This window comes from Typopeltis vanoorti, chromosome 12 (genome assembly GCF_054136105.1).
Source record: "Typopeltis vanoorti isolate ZY-2024b chromosome 12, IOZ_Tvanoo_1.0, whole genome shotgun sequence".
Lineage (NCBI taxonomy): Eukaryota > Metazoa > Arthropoda > Arachnida > Uropygi > Thelyphonidae > Typopeltis > Typopeltis vanoorti.
Genome location: NC_143560.1, coordinates 23,290,462 through 23,312,512, shown reverse-complemented (window position 1 = coordinate 23,312,512; position 22,051 = coordinate 23,290,462). Strand labels below are relative to the sequence as shown.

Sequence of the window (22,051 nt, the reverse complement as noted above, 5' to 3'; positions counted from 1 at the left end):
CTCTCTAGCTTAATATATCTCTTAATGATTTTTAGGCAAATAGATAATAATAATAACAAGACTCTAGCTTTGATATAGTAAGTTTTTTTTCTCCCATCAGAGGTCAGGCCAATAGTTTTAACATATGACCAAATTAATGTAACTTTGGCATGCCATGTAGATTTTAATATAGCTTTTTCTTTGTGTATATGTACTTTCTCCAGATGATGATTTTAATGTGAAGGTCAAAATGTTGAGAGATTATTTTGGTTTATAATCAACTGAAGTGTCACAATAACATGGTAGTTGTTTCAATAATTTTTAATAATGAATACATCCTAGAAGTGGCGGCCCGTACATAAGCACTGTGACACTGCAGCACCCCTAAGGAAAAAATGAAAAAATTAAATTTTGTTTGTGTTTATAAATAATAATAATGCTTACAACATTATATAAATGCAGTACAACATGTTAAAGGTTACAGCTTATGTTTTGACATTGATTGAATAGTTAATAATTAGAATTGTTCGATTAATGCTTTAGATTACGAAACAAATGCACTGTGGTCTAACGCTGATATTTGTTTGCTCTTGTTGTTGCGTGTTACGTTATTCCCAACTGTAACTGCTCAAACAGCAGTGTATTTTTAGTATGCTTACGTGCTTTATTTCTGAGATATGAAACGTTTATTATTGGTGCGTGTGCGTAGTGAACTATTTTTGGTAAATCTTATTTTATTTTGTTAAAATAACATATAATTATTTATTTATTATAGATACAAGGCTGAATTATGACGAGTATCACTGTTGAAAATATGAAAAGAATTATATTTTTTCAATTATCGTTACACGAAACAAATGCACTGTGATGTAACACCGATATTCGTTTGCTGTCATTGCACGTTATGGCATTAGATACACTGCCGCTTGGGCAGTGTATCTTATGCCTGCACTCGTTATTTCTGTGAGATATGAAACATTTATTATTGGTGCGTGTTCGTGGTGAACTATTTTTTTTGTAAATCTTATTTTATTTTGTTAAAATAACATATAATTATTTATTTATTATAGATACAAGGCTGAATTATGACGAGCGTCACTGTTGAAAATATGAAAAGAATTATGTTTTTTTTCTCAATTATTGTTACACGAAACAAATGCACTGTGATCTAATGCCAATATTCGTTTGCACTTGTCATTGCTATTGATACGAAACTTTTATTATTGGTGTTTGTTCCTGGTGAGGATGAAATATTTTTAATATGTAAATTTATTTATTAATAAATTCGTTACAGATTAGGAATTTTTTTTTTTTTTTTTTTTTTTTTTTGCATATGCTGCACCCCACTTAAAATTTAACTGGCCACCATTGCATCCTAGTATCATTGAAAAGCATGTTGCCCAAGTCCGTATTATTTATTATTATTATTATGATTCAGGCTTCCAGGAGTAACAAGACTGATCATGGAAGGCACACCATTGAAAACACAAAGTCTATCAGGCAATACATTCCATGATTCAACCATCCTCCATGCAAAGAAACCACTCCTTACCCTCTTGCTCAAAATTTCCTTTTATAACTTCCACGGATGGCCCCTTGTCAAGATTCCCCCCCCCCCCGTTCCATCAAACAAAAGAACTCCCCAGTGTCAACCCTATAACTATCTCTCAACAGTTTAAAAGTATCAATCATATCACCTCTCGTTCTTCTTCTATCTACCAAACTCTGCAGTCCACATTCCCTCTGCCTATCCTCATAACTAGCATTGTACAGTCCTCATATCATCTTTGTTATCTGCCTCTACACTGTGTCCACAGTTAATTTATCCTGCTCAAATCCTGGGGACTAAATTTGAGCACAATATTCCAAGTGTGGTTTGATCAGGGTTTTATACAATGGAATGACAATTATTTTATCTCTGTAGGTCTGCAAATAAAAATTGATGTTCCATGAAAGATTAAAAATGATAATAGGCTTATGTTAGAAATGGCAGTATCAGATAGATGATTTATAAATAGAAATTGAATAGAATATTACAGAAAATATGTATGCATTGGTTTCCATAAATTAAGGAACAAAGAGAAAAATAATTATGATAACTCAAAAACACTGTATAATGAATTTTTATGCTATTTGGGATATGAAATGTGTTTATTTATTTATTTGTTTGGGGGTCTGCCCACATTCCTCGATATATAAGACTGGTTGAGCTCTCCTAATTAGGGATTAAGTATATATGTTTAACTGTATCCTGTTTTCACGAGGCCGGTTTGCCTGCTTGTGGGATGAAAAACCCCAGATAAATTGGGGGGGGGGGGGGGAGAACCCAGCTGTCCATGCCCAAGACTGACTAACTTGGCTATGGCTGAGAAAGATCCTTAAGCTCCTCATGTTGTCGACAGGAATCAAACCTAGAACACTCCTTCCCCAGGCATATGGTTGCGAAGTGCATATCAACTAGGGTAACCGCACGGACATGAGATGTGTTAAGAAACACCCACAAAAACTATAAATAAATAGTTTAATTCCATAACAAATGTGTAGTACATGAAGACAACAGTCAAAAATCAGAGGTCAAAATGAGATTTCAGACTGCGATGTCAGAAATGTTAATACTGTTCACAGCAATACAAGTGCTCACAATGATGTTTCATATTGTTCATTATGGTGTCCAAGACTCAGTTGGTAATAATGATCAATGATCCTGCAAAACTCTTTTGGGAGGAAGAGGAGGGATTGAAAGCAGCAACACATCTACCTAGAGCATCCCAGTCATGCACAATAGAATTACGATAAGGAGATCTGGCTGGCCAATTCTGAAATACAATAATCGCTTCCAGAAGATATTGGTCCACAAATTTTGCTCGATGAGGATGAGCTTTATCTTCTTGTATGTTAAATGCTTCATCTGTCGCATGTACACATGAACAAACATAGGGATCCAGGACTCATCTCTATGAATCAGATGATTCCCAAATCATCACACTGCCTCCACTATAAGTGTCCCTTTCATATATATTAGAGGGATGATAATATGTCCCTGGTTCTCTCCAGATAATAACATGCTCACAGAGCAAATCATAACTCACTCTTAAAGAATACCAAACCCCCCCCCCACACACACACACACAAACACTGGTCTTGGGGTCAAGTTTATGTGCCATCTAACCAATTTCAAATGTTCTTTTCTGTGGTATTAGGATAAGGTTATGCAGACCATTTGCCTAGCATACAGGTCACTCTTGTGAAGCCTTTTGTGCACAGTGGAAGCAGATGTCAATGTTTCTGTAGCTAACTCAGGGTCAGATTGTAGCTGATTTGGGGCAGCACTAATGTTTTGGTGAGCAGATATTAATAACAGTCACCCACTGAAGTTCTAGTTCACATCTTGCTTCACTGTATTGTCAGGATGCTGTTTCTGACTGTTTTAATTGTTTACACAGTCTGTAAACCATGGAATGAATTACCTGCAATCATCTGGGTACCTCCACTTGACTTTTGCTTGCCTTTAGTTTTACAATGACTCGCAATCTGAATCCATCAGTTAAATGATATCTTGGAACCATATTCAAGAATTTTTCTAACACAAAATGTCTTGTTCTCATTCTAGACATGAAATGGAGAACCACTGTAAAACACACATTTTTATGCCATGGTTGATTTGCATTTACTACTGACAGTTTTACTCATTTGTATTTGATAACCAGACTCAACAGGACTTTTTTACATAATATACCTGACTTTCAGATTCACCCCCATTGAATTGTGACAATTTTTCTCTTTGTTCCTTAATTTATGGAAACCAGTCTAACCTCTGAAAAGATTCTCTCTCATCTGTTTAATCCTAACAAAATTATTCCTAGTTACCAAGTCACTTTAGTTCTGATGCCAGAGAGCACTGTGTTGAACCTTGGATTTTCTCAGGTGTACGCAAGAACTGCTCAACAGATATCGATATCTGTTGATCAGATATCGATATCATTCTCCATGATATCTGCTATTGAGAAGTCACTTGGTAGCAGATGCTGTATATGGTAATACACAGCATCTGCTTTCAACTTTCTTTAATCCAGAGTATTGTAAGAGTAGGATGATAGGCTTTGAATCATCCTATTACAACAATCTGGATTAGAGAAAGCCATATCAAGTTTTTTTTTTTTAGATGAGAAGGAAAGAAATTATATTTAACAAGGAATTATGTTCTTGACCTCCTCATCCTTGTTTTTATTTGCTGAAGCATGAGAAAAAAGTTTGCTTGTCAAATTATCTTAATAATTAAACTTCTTGCATACAAAATAATAAAGTTGCTATAATTCTTTAGAGCATTTACCATTTAAGATTTTATAAAGATATATAGTTGAAGATACCAATAAATTATATACTTGGTTTAATCCTTTATCCAAGTGTGAGCAAACAAATTTTGCACCTGAAATATAAATATAATCAGGAAAAGGGCAACTCGTATACAAAAGCTAATGACTTCACATCACTTGCCTTATTATCCCATAATGCAAAGCACATATCCTTACGGGTATGTATAATGCTATGCATTATGGGAAGGGTCACTACCCAGACTGTTTTCAACCTTTATTGATGTCTCATCAGTATATGAGTTGCCCTAGTCCTGATTATATTTCAGGTGCAAACTTTGTTTGCTTACACTTGGATAAAGGATTAAACCAAGTATAAATTTCTTGGTATCTTTAATTTATAGTATAACCAAGTGGAAAACTTCCAACAACTCTCTCTAGTCCAGAGTATTTTAATAACGAGATGTGACATCTTTTGGCAACTCGCATATGAAAAAAAAAATGACTTCTGCATTATTTCAACCTTACCTCTGGGTCTGGATTTTATTATTATTATTTTTTATTATTATTTCCCAAGACCTCATGGAGTCAAAGACTCATCTGGGAGGTCCTTTTATCTCTCACACACACACACACACACACACACACACACACACACACACACACACACACACATGCGCGCGCACACACACACACACACATCTCATCATACCCGTGTCTTAAACATACTCAAACTCTTTGCAGACACCATACTCTCAGGCAAGGCATTCCAATCATTCACAACTCTGCACAGAAAAAACTTGCCTCTCACACCCTCTTTATACAGTTTCCAGGGATGACCTCTGGTTCTCCCCTAATCTCCCACTATTCTCTGTAGAACTTCTCCACCATTGATCTTATAACAACCCCTTACCAACTTGTAGGTCTCTATCATATCTCCTCTCTTCCTTCTCTCCACCAGACTCTGCAAATTACATCTTCTCAATCTTTCCTCATACTCAACATTCCAGAGGTCAGAAACTACCTTAGTCAGTCGCCTTTGGACCCTTTCCAACTTCTCTTCATCCTTCTGAAAACCTGGTGACCAAATCTGGGTACAATAGTCCATGTGTGGCCTAATCAAAGCCTTATACAATGGAACAAGAATCTCCCTACTTCTACACATCAGTATCCTGCACATCATTCCTAGAAGTCTTTGTGTTGTCATCATTTAACTGATGAGGCCTCAATAAAGATCAAAACTGGTTTGGTAGTGACCATACCCATAATGCATAGCATTATACATACCCGTAAGGATATGTGCTTTGCATTATGGGATACTATAGCAAGTAATGTGAAGTCATTAGCTTCTTTATATGAGTTGCCCCAGTCCTGAAAATAGTTCAGGTGCAAACTTGTTTGCTTACACTTGGATAAAGATTAAACCAAAAATAGAATTTCTTGGTATCTTTAATTTATATTGTAATTAAGTGGAAAAACAAAAAATCTGAAATAGTGGTTTATTTTATTTATTTATTTTTTTAATTCATCCTATTTTATCTGCTGTTTGAATGATATGTTTCCATTCTAGATCAAAAGTTTATAACATGTAGAAAATATGCAGTAACATGTTTTCCACTGGTGGCATTCGTTAATTATCTGTTCTTGTCTCAATGGCTGTCTTTTATTTGATCCTTACACACCCTCCTACATATATCTACATCCAGTCAACTATCTCTGCATTACAGACTCCAGCATAAGTGACTGGGTTGCTATGATTGCAATCATCAATAAAGTTGGTTAAGCAATCGCATTTCTCAAGGTCACCTCATCCATATATCGGTATTTCCACAGTGTGGCAAGATGTATCACAGAGATAGACATATGATGTATGCTGAAGTATTAAGAGAAAATTAAATTTAAACAGTTCCATAAAAATTATTAAGAAATGATTAGCATACATCCATTTTTATGTAACTGTTATTGAAATTATGAAACCATTTATTTTTAATTTTTATAGGAAGTTTCCGAATTTTATGTCCAGATGGGTTTGGATATATCAAGCATGATGGCTTAATGGAAGGTATGTATTTTCATGATTCAGTCAGTTCTTATTGATCAACTAACTACTTTCTCCTATGGTTAATAATTTTAGTAGTGTTTTCAGACAATTTTAATTTCCTTTGAAAAAATTTAGTCCTTTTCAACAGTTTTAAATATGTTTACTAAATTTTAAAAATATCTTGAATACATAGTCAAATATAGTCAAAAGATTAATTATTTTTGAAGACTAAAATTTTCAACAATAATACTGTTTTGAAAATAATTATTTCAGCAGAAAACAAGAAAGAAATAATTTTCTTGAGCATGTCAAACAGAGTCAAAGACTCATCGTAGGTGACCCATACTAATCATTATTCACATAATACTTATCATATCTCTCCTTGACTTCCTTCATCAACAAAGCACTCACAACCACCTATGCCAACCCTCCAAGAAAAGAAATCTAGTTTCTTGCTTATCACACTTTTCACAGTTTCTATCAGTGACCCCATGTTCTCTCCCTTCCTACTATGTATTAAAAAAAATTATCAGTGGCAATCCTATGAAACTCCTTTAATGATTTAACTGTTTCTCTCATTTGTCTTGGAAGTGTGTCACAATTTATGTGACAGAATTCCATGCTATTGTTCTGTAATGTCTTTGCATAAAGCACAACAGTATCTGTAGTTACAATGTCATGGATCCAGAGCAGTATTCTGACATCAGCAAAATGGCTGTGGTATTGTAAGCAAATTTGTTGTAGTTAATTAAACATTATTATTATTATTATTATTATTATTATTATTATTATTATTCAGGCTTCCAAGGAGTCAAAAGACTCATCGAGGGAGGTCCTTCTTAAGACATAAAGTCTGTCAAGACTCATCGAGGGGAGGCCCCCCCCCTGAGAAACACAAAGTCTATCATATCACTCTTTAAACTCACTGACCGTTCTCGCTCCCACCACTCCATCAGGCAATGCATTCCACGGCTCAACCACCATCCACACAAAGAAACCACTCCTTACCCTCCTGCTCACAGTTTCCTTTCGTAACTTCCAGGGATGGCCTCTTGTCATCACTCCCTCCCGCTGTTCAACCAAGTGAAAGAACTCCCCAGTGTCAACCCTGTAACCACCTCTCAACAGTTTAAAAGTCTCAATCATATCACCTCTCCTTCTTCTATCCACCAAACTCTGCAGTCCACATTCTCTCAGCCGATCCTCATAACTATCCTTGTACAGTCCTGAAACCATCTTTGTCATCCGTCTTTGTATCCTTTCCACAGTTAATTTATCCCCTTCAAATCCTGGGGGCCAAATCTGAGAACAATAGTCCAAGTGTGGTCTGATCAGAGACTTATACAACGGAATGATAACCATTTCATCTCTGCAGGTCAGTGTCCTTCTCATTATTACAGCAATCCTCTGTGTTACCTTCGCTACCTTTGCAATATGTCCCCTAAATTTCAGATTTCTTTCAATCATCAACCCCAGATCTCTTGTCTCCTCTACTTCCTCCAGTTTAACTCCTCCCATAGAGTATGCAGCATCCTATCGATGTGTCTCAAACCTCAAGACCTTACATTTTACTGCATTAAACCAATACCCCCATTCATTTGCCCATCTATCTAGCTTATTTAAATCCTCTTGCAGGGCTACCACATCTGCACTATTACTAATAATCCTTCCCAGCTTCGCATCATCCACAAACAACTGAATATCCCCCTGCAATCCACTGGGGAACTGGAACTGGAACACATGGAACCGGATTTCTCACTAGCACAAAATTAGACTTGATAACACATAGCACTTATTTGGATATTTGTCAAAACAAGTCAAATTGTAACTGGAAGGCATTAATGCCTTAACAAGGTACACTCCATGGTAAAAATTAGGTTAATTCAGTAAAGTCAAGGTAAATGTGGTCTTGTTCCTGCAACTTAGCCTACTTTGGAAATACTGATGAAACTACATAAAAATTACATCTGAATCATCTGTATGCAAGTCTATAGTGTATATAGGGGTGCAGTATCCCAAAAGAGGAAGGTCACTAGTGGTATACTACAGGGGTGAGTTTTGCGACAATTGTTGTTCAATTTGTATGTTAATGATATTGGGATTAGTTTAGCTAGTGATATGCAGCTGTTTGCAGATGATGCAAAACTAGGGAGAGCAATGCAGAGTCAAGTGCATGTTATCGCCTTACAGGAGGACTTGAATAGATTACATGAATGGGCAGGTAAATGGAAGTATCAGTTCATTGTTGTAAAGTGTAAGGTTTTTGAGATTTGGTAAGCAACAACGGAATGTGAAGTATACACTTCATGGGGAAACCTGAAAGGAAGCAGAGGAGATGTGAGATCTAAGAGTAGTGGTGGACAAGGACCTAAAATTCAGGGGCCACATTGCACAAGTTGTGAAGATGTCACATTGGATAATGGCAATGATGTGGAGGATCCTGACATGCAGAAATAGAGAGGTTATGCTGTCGTATAAGGCCTTCATCAGGTCTCATATGGATTATTGTGTACAGATTCAGTCTCCAGGTTTTCTTGGTGACAAGGATATGTTGGAATGGGTTCAGAGAAGATTCACAAAAGTGGTCAGTGGTCTTTGGAATGTGGAGTACAAGGATAGATTGAGAGAATGTAAGTTATATAGCCTCGTGAATAGGCGGAAGAGGGAGCATACAATTGAGACAATAAGCTAGTCATGGGTTTTTATCAGGTTGACATGAAAAAAGAGATTTTTCCTAGAATGGGAGAGGGAGATAGAATAAGAGGCAATCACTAGAAATTGTATAAAAAGGGTGTGAGGAGAGGAGTGAGGAGAAGGTTCTTTTCATGGAGAGGAGATAGCAAGTGGAATGCTTTGCATGTGTTGAGAATGTAGACATATTGAATGAGTTTAAAGGACGGCTGGATCTTAATTGTGTGCAACAGTGTGTACCTCCCCCCCAATGAGTCTCTGACTCCATGGAGGTCAGATGTTAATAATAATAATGATAATAATTTTTTCACCCCAAAATGTATAATCTTACACTTTACCACATTAATCTGACATCCATTCTTCTTGTCCAGCCTGCTAGTTTATCCAAATCATCCTGAAAAATTTTAAGATAATCTTTATTAGCCATTGTTCTACCCAGTTTTCCATCATTTGTAAACAAAGGATCCTCTCAAATCCTTTCCTATATTGTTAATGTACAAATTAAATTGTATCATCCTAAGAACTAGCACACCACTAGACTTCTCATAAGACTTCTACTGGACTCTACTCCTGTATAAAGTATAGTCTGGTATTCTCTCTATCAACCCCCCCCCCTTCTTATCCACTTCACCAACTTTTTATCCATCCCCATGTGCTGCAATTTACTGTTATTATTATTATTATTATTATTATTACTATTGCACCTGCTATGGAGTTGACAGACTCACTATTGGAGGTTCATTCAACTTGCAGCATATTTATCATACTGAATCTTAAAATCCTCAACACTTCTTGCATTAACAAAATGTTCTGGTAATGCATTCCATTCACTGAAAATTTTCCCTATAAAAATCTACTTTTCTCACCCCTCTTTACTACCCTCTTACATAACTTGCAGGGATGGCCTCTGGTTCTTCACCTCTCGCTTTCTACACTATTCATAATCCCCTCTGGATTAATCCGATAAAATCCTCTCACTAACTGAAATGTCTCTATCATATCACCTGTTTTCCTCCTATCCATGAAACTCTGTAATCCACACCTCATCTTCTCTCATCAGCATTCCAAAGTCCTGATATTTTGTTAGTTACTCATCTCTGGACCCTCTCCAGTGTTTCCACATCACATTGAAAACCAGGTGATGAAATCTGAGCACAATATTTCAAGTGTGGTCTGACCATTACGTTACTCAGTGGCACAACAAGTTCATTATTCTTACTTGTTATAGTATTTATTATAGCGGCATTATAAGGTGCAGTCTTTGCTATTTGCAATCCACTTTCTAAACTTCATTCTTCTGTCAACTATCACTCCCAAATCTTGAATCTCATCACTTTCTGCAACACAGCACCGTCAATATAGTACAGAGCCTTATATTTCTGCACTCCAAAATGCAACACCTTGCACTTATTAATATTAAAACTACACCCACATTCCTTTGTCCAAGTCAACGGTCTATTCAAATATTCCTGAAGTGATTCAGCATCAGCAGTGCTACTTATAATTCTTCCCAACTTTTTTCTTTCTTAAAAATATTTTTTTTTATTACTGATTAGGTTACTAATCAGGTCAAATTAGTTTAGTAATAAACTTTCTTTCTGAGAATTACCATCAACTGGCTTCAGTCATATTTATAATACAAATAAAAAGCAATTCAAATGAATGTCATCTTCATCAAATAACAACTCATCAAAACTGGTGTTCCTCAAGGCTCAATTCTAGAACTTGTTTTTATTTATTTATTTTATTTTATCTATATAAACGATCTCTATTTAATGGAATTGAAAGGGAACTGAATGAAATATGCTGATAATGCGGCAATAGTTTTCTCATCAAGCGACATGCCAACTTTAAAGGGTAACATGGAATCTATTTATTGAGCCTGCATACATTGTGAAGTGAAAATAAAATCAAAATGAACATTCAGAAAACTAAAATTATCCTATTTGAACTGAAAGGTATACAAGCAATCCCACCAATTAAATATCATACCACTTCCTACAATGCAAGAAGTCACTGCAGTTTTGAAACTATTCAGTGGGTGTACAGCAACCAGTATATTGTGGGCATACACATGGATCATAATCTAAAATGGAAAAACCCATATCCAAGCCATTACAAACTGAGGTACACATTGTATACAACGAATAATGATAAATGCATAGTATCTCATAAATTTTTAGAGACTATATTATTCACTGGAAAGAATTCAGTATGGAATTTGTAACTGACAGAGCATACAAAAAGATCTTTGGCAAATTACACAATCTACACAGCATAGTATTAAGGAAAATCTTCATTTTTAATCCCACTTCAGTTAACATCCTAATTTAATCCTCCTAATCGTCAAGCATATATACCTTTAGAGTATACTTATATTCTTACATAGAAATAAACATTTCATTAGCCTTGTTGACCAACACTTTACCCTCAGGCTAGATGGTCTACTTTTCCAAGTAACCTCAGGCAAAAAAAGTATCCTGAAGATACACATTGGAATGCGGCATCACATTCCCAGCACCGAGAATTCTGAATTTGAGAAATCAGGAGCAGCCTTTAAGAGAGAGAGAGGATTAAGACTATTTTTTTGGATCCATAAATGATGCTGAAACATTGCTTACTTTTATCTAGATAAACACTAATGGAATTCAGAGTAGCTTGCTTGATATGCCATTTAAATATATTTAATTAAAAATATATACTACTACACCAATGTGTAATTTAGTAATTGTTCAGTACAGATTGTAGAAAAAAGTGAAATGTACATGCAAATAAATATACATAAATGTAAAATAAATATAAATGTCAATATAAGTAAATGCATGTAAATGTTAATAAATGTAAATATAACAACAAAAAAAAAAATTATTTCTGAGAATTTCTTCATTGTTTAACACAATGATGCTGCTCATGAATTAAATAGAAAAAAAATTCAAATATTTTGCAGTAAGAGATGTTTAAATCTTGGTCTATGTCATTTGTGACACATTTTTGATCTTTGTTAAGCTGTATTCCCAACAGTAGGATCTTCTTGTCATTGGGACATTTGCCAAGGATGCCAGTGGCAAGATGTTTTACCAAGTATTGAAACTATCACACTATAAAATGCCAGTTATGAATTTCCCTAGAGCACTAAAAGCCTGGCTGTGATGCTGTGTATATTTCACATTCAGATCATCTAATCTCTCAGTCAGAAATGATTTATTTCTAGTAGTAATCTCAGTTGTGCTGCGTATACTCATTAATGGATGAAGAGAATGTGAAGTGGAGTTAGTAGTTAATAGTTTGCTGGCTTAAACTTTTCAATTGATACACAGGAAATGTGAAAAGCCATTCATTACATAAAAAAAAAAGTGCCTACATGATTGTGATTTCTAAATCACTTAGGGAATTGAACAACGTAGATCCGAATATAAATTAAATTATACTTTAATAAATATTTCCGATATTTCGGCAACATCACATTGCCATTTTCAAAAGGAACTTACAAAAAGGCACGTGCACGCAGGAACTACAACACAGTAATTTCTCCTAGAAGTCCTGATGGTGCCCTCTAGCGGGCTAAGTAGGTGTTCTTGGCTGTTGGGCTGAAGGTCTGTTGATGTATGCCTCACAAATTGAAAAAATACGAGGCCGACAGGTGAACAAAATTCGAAAAATTAAAAAAGAATTCTACCGTCAATCCAAAACTTGCTACCAACACCGTAATCAACCTTTCTTCAGTCACCCTGAAGCCTGAAGCACTCAACGCTCTTTCATGTGGCCACAACTTCGCCATTGCTCCCAGAAAAATACCTAGTGAGGATATTATGATCCAGATCGAAAGGGGAATCCACCACCTTCCACATCAAATCGCCAACAGTGTAAGACTGGATGTAGCTTGTGTCCTTTCCAAAGCAAGACCACCAAAAACCAACATATCCAACAAGGAATTTAAAGCTCTACAGGAAATGAGGAATAATAAAAAATTAGTTATCACCAAAGCAGATAAGGGAAATGCAACTGTAGTACTTAACCAAAAGGACTACAAAGGTAAGCTTAATGCTCTTCTATTAGATCGGGCTACTTACCTCCCTATCGAATACAATCCCACCAACTCACAAATCAGAAAATTTCACAGGCTCCTAAAGAAAGTCACTTCTTGGCCTGTAGAAGTTACCAACAGATTAAAGCTGTTTAACTCTATACCCCCCCCCCCCCCGTATTTACGGACTCCCAAAAATACATAAAGAAAATGTGCCATTACGTCCCATAGTGGATGGCATTGATTCTCCCACATACAAATTAGCTAAACATTTGGCCAAAGAGCTCATACACTATACTGGCAACACACCATCACACATAAAAAACTCAGCCCACTTCAAAGCCAGCATAGAAAACCTTACACTCCAACATACTGACATAATGGTCAGCTTTGACGTCTCCTCCTTATTCACAAATGTCCCACTCAAGGAAACTTTAGAGCTAATCCAAGCTAAATTTTATCCCAATATCTCAGCCCTATTTCAGTTCACAATGAACTCAGGCTATTTCGTTTGGCAGGGAAAATTCTACAAACAAATAGAGGGGACAGCCATGGGTTCACCACTCTCCCCACCCTTGGCCAATTTCTTTATGGAGACCTTTGAAGAAAAAGCCTTAGCCTCTGCCCCACAAAAACCAACCATATGGCTTCACTACTTTGATGATGTGTTCACTATTTGACCACATGGCTCTGAAACACTCCTCTCCTTCCTTACACACTTAAACAACCAACACGCCAGAATCAAGTTCACCCTGGATAAAGAGGAAAACAACAGCCTCCCTTTCCTAGACACACTAGTCCACCGCCAGCCTGATGGAACCTTGGTTTTCTCAGTTTATAGAAAACCCACCCATACAGGCAGATACATTCACCAACAGTCCTACCACTCCCCCCTCACAACAATATGGAGTGGTGAAAACACTATACAATGGGTCTAAACTAATCTGTTCTAACATGGCCCTAGACACTGAACTAAATCACATCCTCAACACTTTCTCAGCCAGTGGCTACCCCCCAAAAAAAAAAAAAATCCAAAAAATATTAAAACCTACAAACCACATCCCCCCCCCACCACCACAACAAAGATTACTCTAAATCCATCACCATTCCTTACATCCGAGGCACCTCTGAAAAAATTACCAAAATTTTAAAAAAACATGACCTCGCCTCCTGTTACATACCTTACAGAAAATTGGCATCCCTTATCCGCTCCACCAAAGACCAACCACTTCCCCTAGACCTACCTGGTGTATACCAGGTCCCTTGCAGTTTTAAACTGTCGTACTTTGGCCAAACAGGCAGGACAGCGAATATCAGAATTTCTGAACACAAGGACTACATCCAGTTTCACAAGTACAGCCATTCTAGTCTTGCAGACCATGCTCTGGATACACACCACAGAATACGGTGGAAGAAAGCTACAGTAATACACCTTTGCAAATTCAAATTTGAAAGACTATTTATGGAATCAGCCTCAGCCCTAAGAAACTCTCCAAACCTCGACAAATTTGGTTGTATGCGACTGTCCCAAATTTGGGAGGCATACATCAACAGACCTTCAGCCCAATGGCCAAGAACACCTACTTAGCCCGCTAGAAGGCACCATCAGGACTTCTAGAAGAACGATAGCTTCATATCTTCATTCTCAGTTACTGTGTTGTAGTTCCTGCGTGCATGTGCCTTTTTGTAAGTTCCTTTTGAAAATGGCAACGTGACATTGCCGAAATATCAGAAATATTTATTAAAGTATAATTTAATTTATATTTGGATCTACATTGTTCAATTCCGTAAGTGATTTAGAAATGCATAACCAACGTATAAACCTGTCTACGAGAATGATTGTGATAGTTAGCAGAAATGACCTGAGAGGTAGTAATAATCGGGTGACAACGGATTTAAGAACAATGCTAGATATCGTGAATCATAAAAGTGTCAATGGGAAGATAATGAGCATGCTGCCTTGTTTTGATAATTATGAGTTACATTAGAAGAGTGATAATGATAAATGATATGATTGCAAGAATGTGTAGAAAAAGAGGTCTGGAATATGTTGATGTTTGGAGTGTGTTAGATGGCAAAAGAGAGCTGTATGCAGGAGATGAGTTGCATCTGAACGTGGAAGGTCATAGTGTTTGAAGAGGTTGTTATTCTCTGAACAAGATGAGATATTTGGGATGGGAATCTAGACTTAATAAGGTTGAAAGTAGGAGATAGAGGGTTATATCTAAGGCAGGTTTTCTCAAACTTTTCCTACAACAGAACACTTCACAAATCCTGAAATTTTAATTGAACACTTTGGTTAGAATCGGTCTCGTATTCAATGTAAAGCTAAGCGCACACTATTGTTATGTCTTTTTCTCTTTTTTTTTTTTTTTTCTATATTTTCTCGCTTTCTATTTCTTACTTTTTCTATGTTATTCTTTTCTTTCTTTGTATTTTATCCTTTACTTCTATCTAGCTAGTTATCTCTTACTTTTACCAGGAGTCAGTTCTGGCAAATTTATTTAATTTTAAACGACTGCACCAGTCGGCGACTAATTCCTGATTCTTAGGTCTACTTTAATGACTATCTCTACAATAATACTTAGTAATGGGAACACGTGGTATGCAGTCGCAGCTCCCCCTTTTTCTTACACAAATGTTTCCCCCTTCACTTACACAGGTTCGAAATTTTAATAAGTGGTAAGACAGTCTCGTTTAACAGAACACACAAACTTTGATCTAAAACAATGCATTTTAATACTACTAATTATAATATACATGAAATCAACAATGGAATTAATATACAAGGAATACATTTCTGCACACATGCAATGAGCTCATTCAATCTCTCTTATGTACCTCTTAAAATACAGGGTTATGCAATCATAACTCAGAAGCATTATTTAATCAATGTTACTTCAGTGGTTTGCTCTAAGATTGAATGATACTTCTGTCATTATGTTAGTTCTGGCAATACTACTGAGTTATTGAAATTTATACATGATATTTTTTTCAATCTTATTAATTACATATCTTATGAGAAGTAATCCCCTTGCTGTAAGATTTATACAATTCACAGGCTCAATGTACAAAGTAGTATCGTCAATCAATGCATTTCATATAACACTTTGTTTCTTGAACTGTTCCATTAAAAGTTCACACATACACTTTCATAAGTCACAGCAGGAAGGTCCCAACAAGACGTTCAGTCCTAAACGGATCTCCTAGTCGGGTCAAGCAGGGCTATGCTTAAGGTTTTCCCCTTTCTCTTTGTTCACACTGGTTTATACAGCACTTCTTATGCATATAGGGTAAGAAATATTTGCCTTACCGGCTAATCTCCTTAGCGAAGTTGTCCCTTGGTTTTATGGCTGATCTTTCCTTGGATATGGCAAGACTTCCTTGTCGTTTCCACTGTCTTTCTTTACTCAATCCTTTCGAAGTGTTGAATCCTTCGAAGTAGTCACATTGGCGGTAACTCACCAATGGCCCTATCTGCTGGTTCCTTGTTGTACAGTTGGATGACTTGTACGTAAAGGAACCCGCTGCAACGTGGAGGGTTGCTGGAAACCAGCGACAAGCATCATCAGCCTTCATGGCCTTCTCACTGGCACACAGGAAAAATGCAGGAAACAAGAGAGCGTTTGAAGAGCGCGCCACCCTTATATCATGGCAGCGAGCGCCCTCTCTCTCTCTCTCTCTGTCTACGTCACTCACACAGCCGTCTTTGATTCGTCTCATACGGTCACGTTCTTTACTCGGTGGCCTTCTTGACGGAACTCTTACTGCAGGGGTTACCGGATGATGTCTCGGATTTTTCTACTGTGTCATGGACTGATACGTAATGATGAGACCTTCCGCTGATTGGTTAACAACTCTGAAGTCACTTAATATAACTTTCCCCTGTATCGGGCATGATTTCTAACATAGCTTTTGAATTACCTTACAATAATATTATTGATTAAATTGCTATACTCTCAAATTACACTTTATTCATTGCTTCTATGCCTTTGCTCTTGAGAGCTCAAGCATGTCTTTATCTTAAGTGAGTAATTTCTCATGTTGTGGCTGAAACAAATGGCAGACACAGAGTGGGCCAGTTATTTCCGACACAACACTATCACTGCAGCAGGCTGTATTGCATTGCAAAAATGCGACAACACATACTATAGGTATGCTGGGCTGCATCGCATCGTATCGCATTAACCTTGATTGCAACCACACATTTCCTAGAATGGATACCTCCATATTTCACTCGTGCTCAGAGGTGTCAAGAACTGCAGATGGCTCAGTCAAGGCCAGTGCACACTGGCCTTAATAGCACAATCCACACTTAAAGTGATGAGCGTCTGATTTTGGGACATGTTTGAACTTGTCGCAGCATTTAAAACCATTCCAGGCTCATATTAATTTTGATAATTTTTCACAGAACACTTATTCACTTTCTGCAGAACACCAGTGTTCCACAGAACATAGTTTGGGAAACGCTGATTTAAGAAATGAGTTTAAGGTGATCACCTATCTTGGAATAATTTGGATTACAGAGATGATAAAATTGGTTTGGGGCTATTGAAAATATTGAAATTGCTGGGAAGTATATAAGGTGTAAAAGTGATATGAAAACTGCAGGAGACTTTGCCTTGATGATCATCATCATCATCATTGCATGATGATGGAGTAGAATGATTTCTGTAGGGTAGCATCATCTTTCATGCTATCCTACTGAAAGCATTATACAGTATATTGTAGACAGTAGCAACAGCTGGATCTGAAAAAGCTTGAAGCATCATTGGGCAGAATTTGCACCCAACTTTGCTGAGAGACAAAAAAGGCTCAAGTGCCATTTGAGTAGGAGACAAATTTTCTGTACTTAGTCTTTCAAAGTCTAATTTGGATTTGGTGATGTTTTTGTTACAGCTGTTGCGAGCATTGTAAGCTAAATGGGTTCTGGAGTTTTTGTTTTGAGCCTCTTGCAATATGCCAAATTCTTTTCTCACTCTGCCCTTATACATTAAATTAAAGATACCAAGAAATTATATGCTTGGTTTAATCCTTTATCCAGGTGTAAGCAAAGTTTGCGCGTGAAGTATTTTCAAGACTGGGGCAACTCGTATATAGAAGCTAATGACTTCACATCACTTGCCTTAGTATCCCACAATGCACAGCACATATCCTTGTGGACATATATAATGCTATGCATTATGGGTATGGTCACTACCAAACCAGTTTCGATCTTTATCGAGGCCTCATCAGTACCAGTGATGATGGTCACTATTGGTCTGGGTAGTGACCCTTCCCAAAATGCATAGCATTATACATATCCACAAGGATATGTGCTGTGCATTAAGGGATACTAATGCAAACAATGTGAAGTCATTAGTTTCTATGTACAAGTTGTCCCAGTCCTGAAAATACTTCAGGCACAAACTTTATTTGCTTATACTTAGATAAAGGATTAAACTAAGTATATAATTTCTTGGTATCTTTAATTTATAGTATAACAAGTTGAAAAAAAATCCAGTGCCTTTATTGATCGTTTACAAAACCATGGTTAGGGGATGAAAGGCCTTTGTTCAAGTAAGAATTGTTTCAGTTATTCAGCTGGAGCTGATGTTTGGATCAAAGGAACAGAAAGAGTTTTCTGTTCCTCTGATCCAAAGAAATCATGCATCTCATCCTATTTGGCACTATTGTAGTCCAAAATAGATACGTCTGGGAGAGGAAAAGACATTTTCTTCAGGAAATGAGACTTGGATGAAGTTATGATTGGAGTTACCAAGAAGAAAGTTAATACCTAGGATAATAAATGGGAGAATTTGTTCGGAAGTGATCAAGAGTATTTGTGTGTGAGAGGTTTAATCAAGTATTTTGATTGCAGATGGATTGTTTGTGAAAGTTTTTTTGCTAATATCAAATATCTGTGCATCTCTTCCAGTTTGATCAGTGGAACTTTGGAAGGAAATCCAGTTTGTGTTGTGATTGAGATGATAGACATCTCATTCTTCAAGATGATAGACATGTGAATGAGAGTTCATTTGAGGCAGTGTGAAATAGTGACCAACACAACCAAATATACAGTTGGATGCTGCTATAGGCCAGGGGATATAGGGGAGATGTTGAATTCATGCATCAGCAAATTAGTGCAATGAGTGCAGGTTTAGTGATTATTATGGGGGATTTTAATTATGGTGATATCAATTGGAAGGAGGAAATATCACGTATCAAAAAGGAAATAAAGTTCATATCTTCTACAAGATAATTACTTGAAACAGCACATAACTGAAGGGACACGTGGTGTGAGAGTGTTGGACCTAGTTATTGGTTCAGAGGATATATGCATAAGTAAGGTGTCCTCGTTACCTCCAATTGGTGAAAGCGATCATGTGGTATTGACTTGGGAGGTTGCAAAATCAATGGATTCTTTTGTTGAACAGCGGGAAGGAGTGATGACAAGAGGCCATCCCTGGAAGTTACGAAAGGAAACTGTGAGCAAGAGGGTGAGGAGTGGTTTCTTTGCATGGAGGGTGGTTGAACCACGGAATGCATTGCCTGATGGAGTGGTGAGAGTGAGGACGGTCAATGAATTGAAGGAGTGGTATGATAGACTTTGTGTTTCTTAGGGGGGGGACCTCCCATCGATGAGTCTCGATAGACTTTGTGTTTCCTAGGAAGGACCTCCCACGATGAGTCTTTTGACTCCATGGAGGCCTGAATAATAATAAAAATAAAAAAAAATACAGAACTACAGGTTAGGCAATTATAACAAGCTTCGGAGTGAGCTTGCAGCCATCCCATGGCAGAACATATTGCAGGGGAAAGATGTTAGCAGTGCATGGAATAAAATCAGCGGGTATCTGAGGAAAGCAATATCAGATTGTGTCCCCATGGTCAGGAAGACAAACAAAGCAGGTGTTAGATGGATGAGCAGTAGTATCAAGCTTGATCTGCAAAGTTATGGAGAATGTACAAGGAGAAATGCAATCAGTACACCCATGAGCAGTACAAGGCTCAAGCTAGGAAAGTTACCTGCATAGTAAGAAAAGCTAAATCAGATTATGAGAAGACCTTAGCCAATGAGATCAAGGGTAATCCCAAAGAGTTCTTCCACTATGTGGCAAGTAAAAGGAAGAATGACTTCGGAAGGATAACTTTCGTGGGTGCAGATGGTATTGAGGTGACAAAATCAGATGTAATAGTCGAGTTACTGAGTGATCACTTTTCAAAAGTCTATCACCCAAGTGAGGATATCTCTGTACCTGTAGCAACAACTAATGTGAAAATTGAAGCGAAGAAATTAGAGGTATTTAATATAATGCAAAATTTAAATGCAAACACTGCTGTAGGTTTAGATGGAATATCAGCTCAGGTGTTGTGTGAATGTGCAAAGGAATTGTCAACCCCTCTTACTTGGATATTTAAGTTTGAACTCTGGTATGGTCCATAGGGAGTGGAAGTTAGGCAAAGTGGTTCCTTTGCATAAAGGTTGCTCTAAAACTGAGGTAGTTAATTACAGACCAATCACCATTCAGGAGTAGTGGTAAAAGTATTGGAAAAGTTGGTTAAAGACAAAATTTAAGAATGGGTGGATCAGGATATGATACTTTACAGAGGCCAACATGGTTTTGTTAAAGGTAGATCGTGCCTTAGCAATCTATTAACTTTTCATAATAGAATGACATCTGAGTTGGACAAAGGAACTGGCTACACAGTGGTACTTCTGGATTTTGCTAAGGCTTTTTACAGGATACCCCATGGAACACTGTTACGCAAATTGGAGCAGATGGGAATGGATACTAAATTGGTGATATGGATAGGACAATGGCTCAGGGAGAGATACCAGAAGGTGGTGTATAGAGGAGCCTAGTCCAGGATGAGGCAGGTGACCAGTGGTGTGCCTCTGGGCTCTGTGCTTGGGTCATTGTTGTTTAATTTGTATATAAATGATATAGGAAATGGTTTAAAGGGAGATATACAGTTGTTTGCTGATGATGCAAAGTTGGGTAGCGCAATAAAAAATCAAGCTGATGTTGAAAGTTTGCAGGATGATTTAAATAAGCTGGTAGAGTGGGCAAAAGGTAATGGATGTCAGTTTTCAATGAGGAAAAGTGTAAAGTCAAGGCATTTTGGGATTAAAAGAGTACCAGCTGTGTACTACTACGTTGATGGAACAGTACTCCAAGAGATTGATGAGGCTAGGGACTTAGGGGCATTGGTAGATAGGGAGATGAAGTTCAGGGGACGCATTGCTAAGGTGTCCAAGATTGCACATAGGATCACTTGGTTGTTGAGGAACACACTGACATCCAGAGATAAAGAGGTTATTACTCCCCTTTATAAAGCGTTGATACTTCCATTTGGATTATTGTGCTCAGGTCTGGTCACCAGGATTCCTTGGAGATGAGGAGGCTGTGGAGAGGGTTCAGAGAAGAGTGACCAAATTGGTGAGTGATGTAAAAAATGCTCCCTACATTGCTAGATTGAGAGCTTGTGGATTGCAGAGGTTGGTTGATAGGCGGAGAAGAGGGGATATGATAGAAACATTTAAATTACTGAAAGGTTTTTGTAGGATTGATGCAGGGGAAATGTTTCAGCTGTGTGATAGTGATGGAAGAACAAGAGGTCATCCCTGGAAATTAAAGAAGAGTGTGGTTAACAAGGGTGTGAGAACAAGGTTTTTTGCCTGGAGGGTGGTGAATGAGTGGAATTCATTGCTTGACTTAGTTGTTAGCTCTTCATCTGTAAATGAATTCAGGAAGAGATATGACAGATATTGTTTTGCTAGTTTGGGTCTCCCACGATGAGTCTACTGACTCCATGGAGATACCTGTAATAATAATGATGATGATAATGACAACAACCTCACTTTTTTGGTAAATGGGCTGTAGATAATCAAGCAGAAATAAGCAGGGTGTAGTTTTGTACTGGTGATGAAATTCATCTCCCACTTAGTGATAAACAAAGATATCTATGCCCTCTGCAGAATTTGAATCCATAGCCTGTTGGTTGGAAAATGGGTATGCTAAC

At 37.2% G+C, this 22,051-nt stretch overlaps 1 protein-coding gene across 1 annotated transcript in view; it reads left to right on the top strand.

Moving 5' to 3' along the window:
• Positions 1–22,051, top strand: part of LOC150100631 (fibrillin-1-like) — a 1,594,375-nt gene that overhangs the window by 1,191,098 nt on the left and 381,226 nt on the right. The window contains exon 50 of the mRNA XM_090401848.1: positions 6,289–6,351. Within this exon, the coding sequence (XP_090257974.1) occupies positions 6,289–6,351 (63 nt within the window). The remainder of the gene's footprint in view (positions 1–6,288; positions 6,352–22,051) is intronic.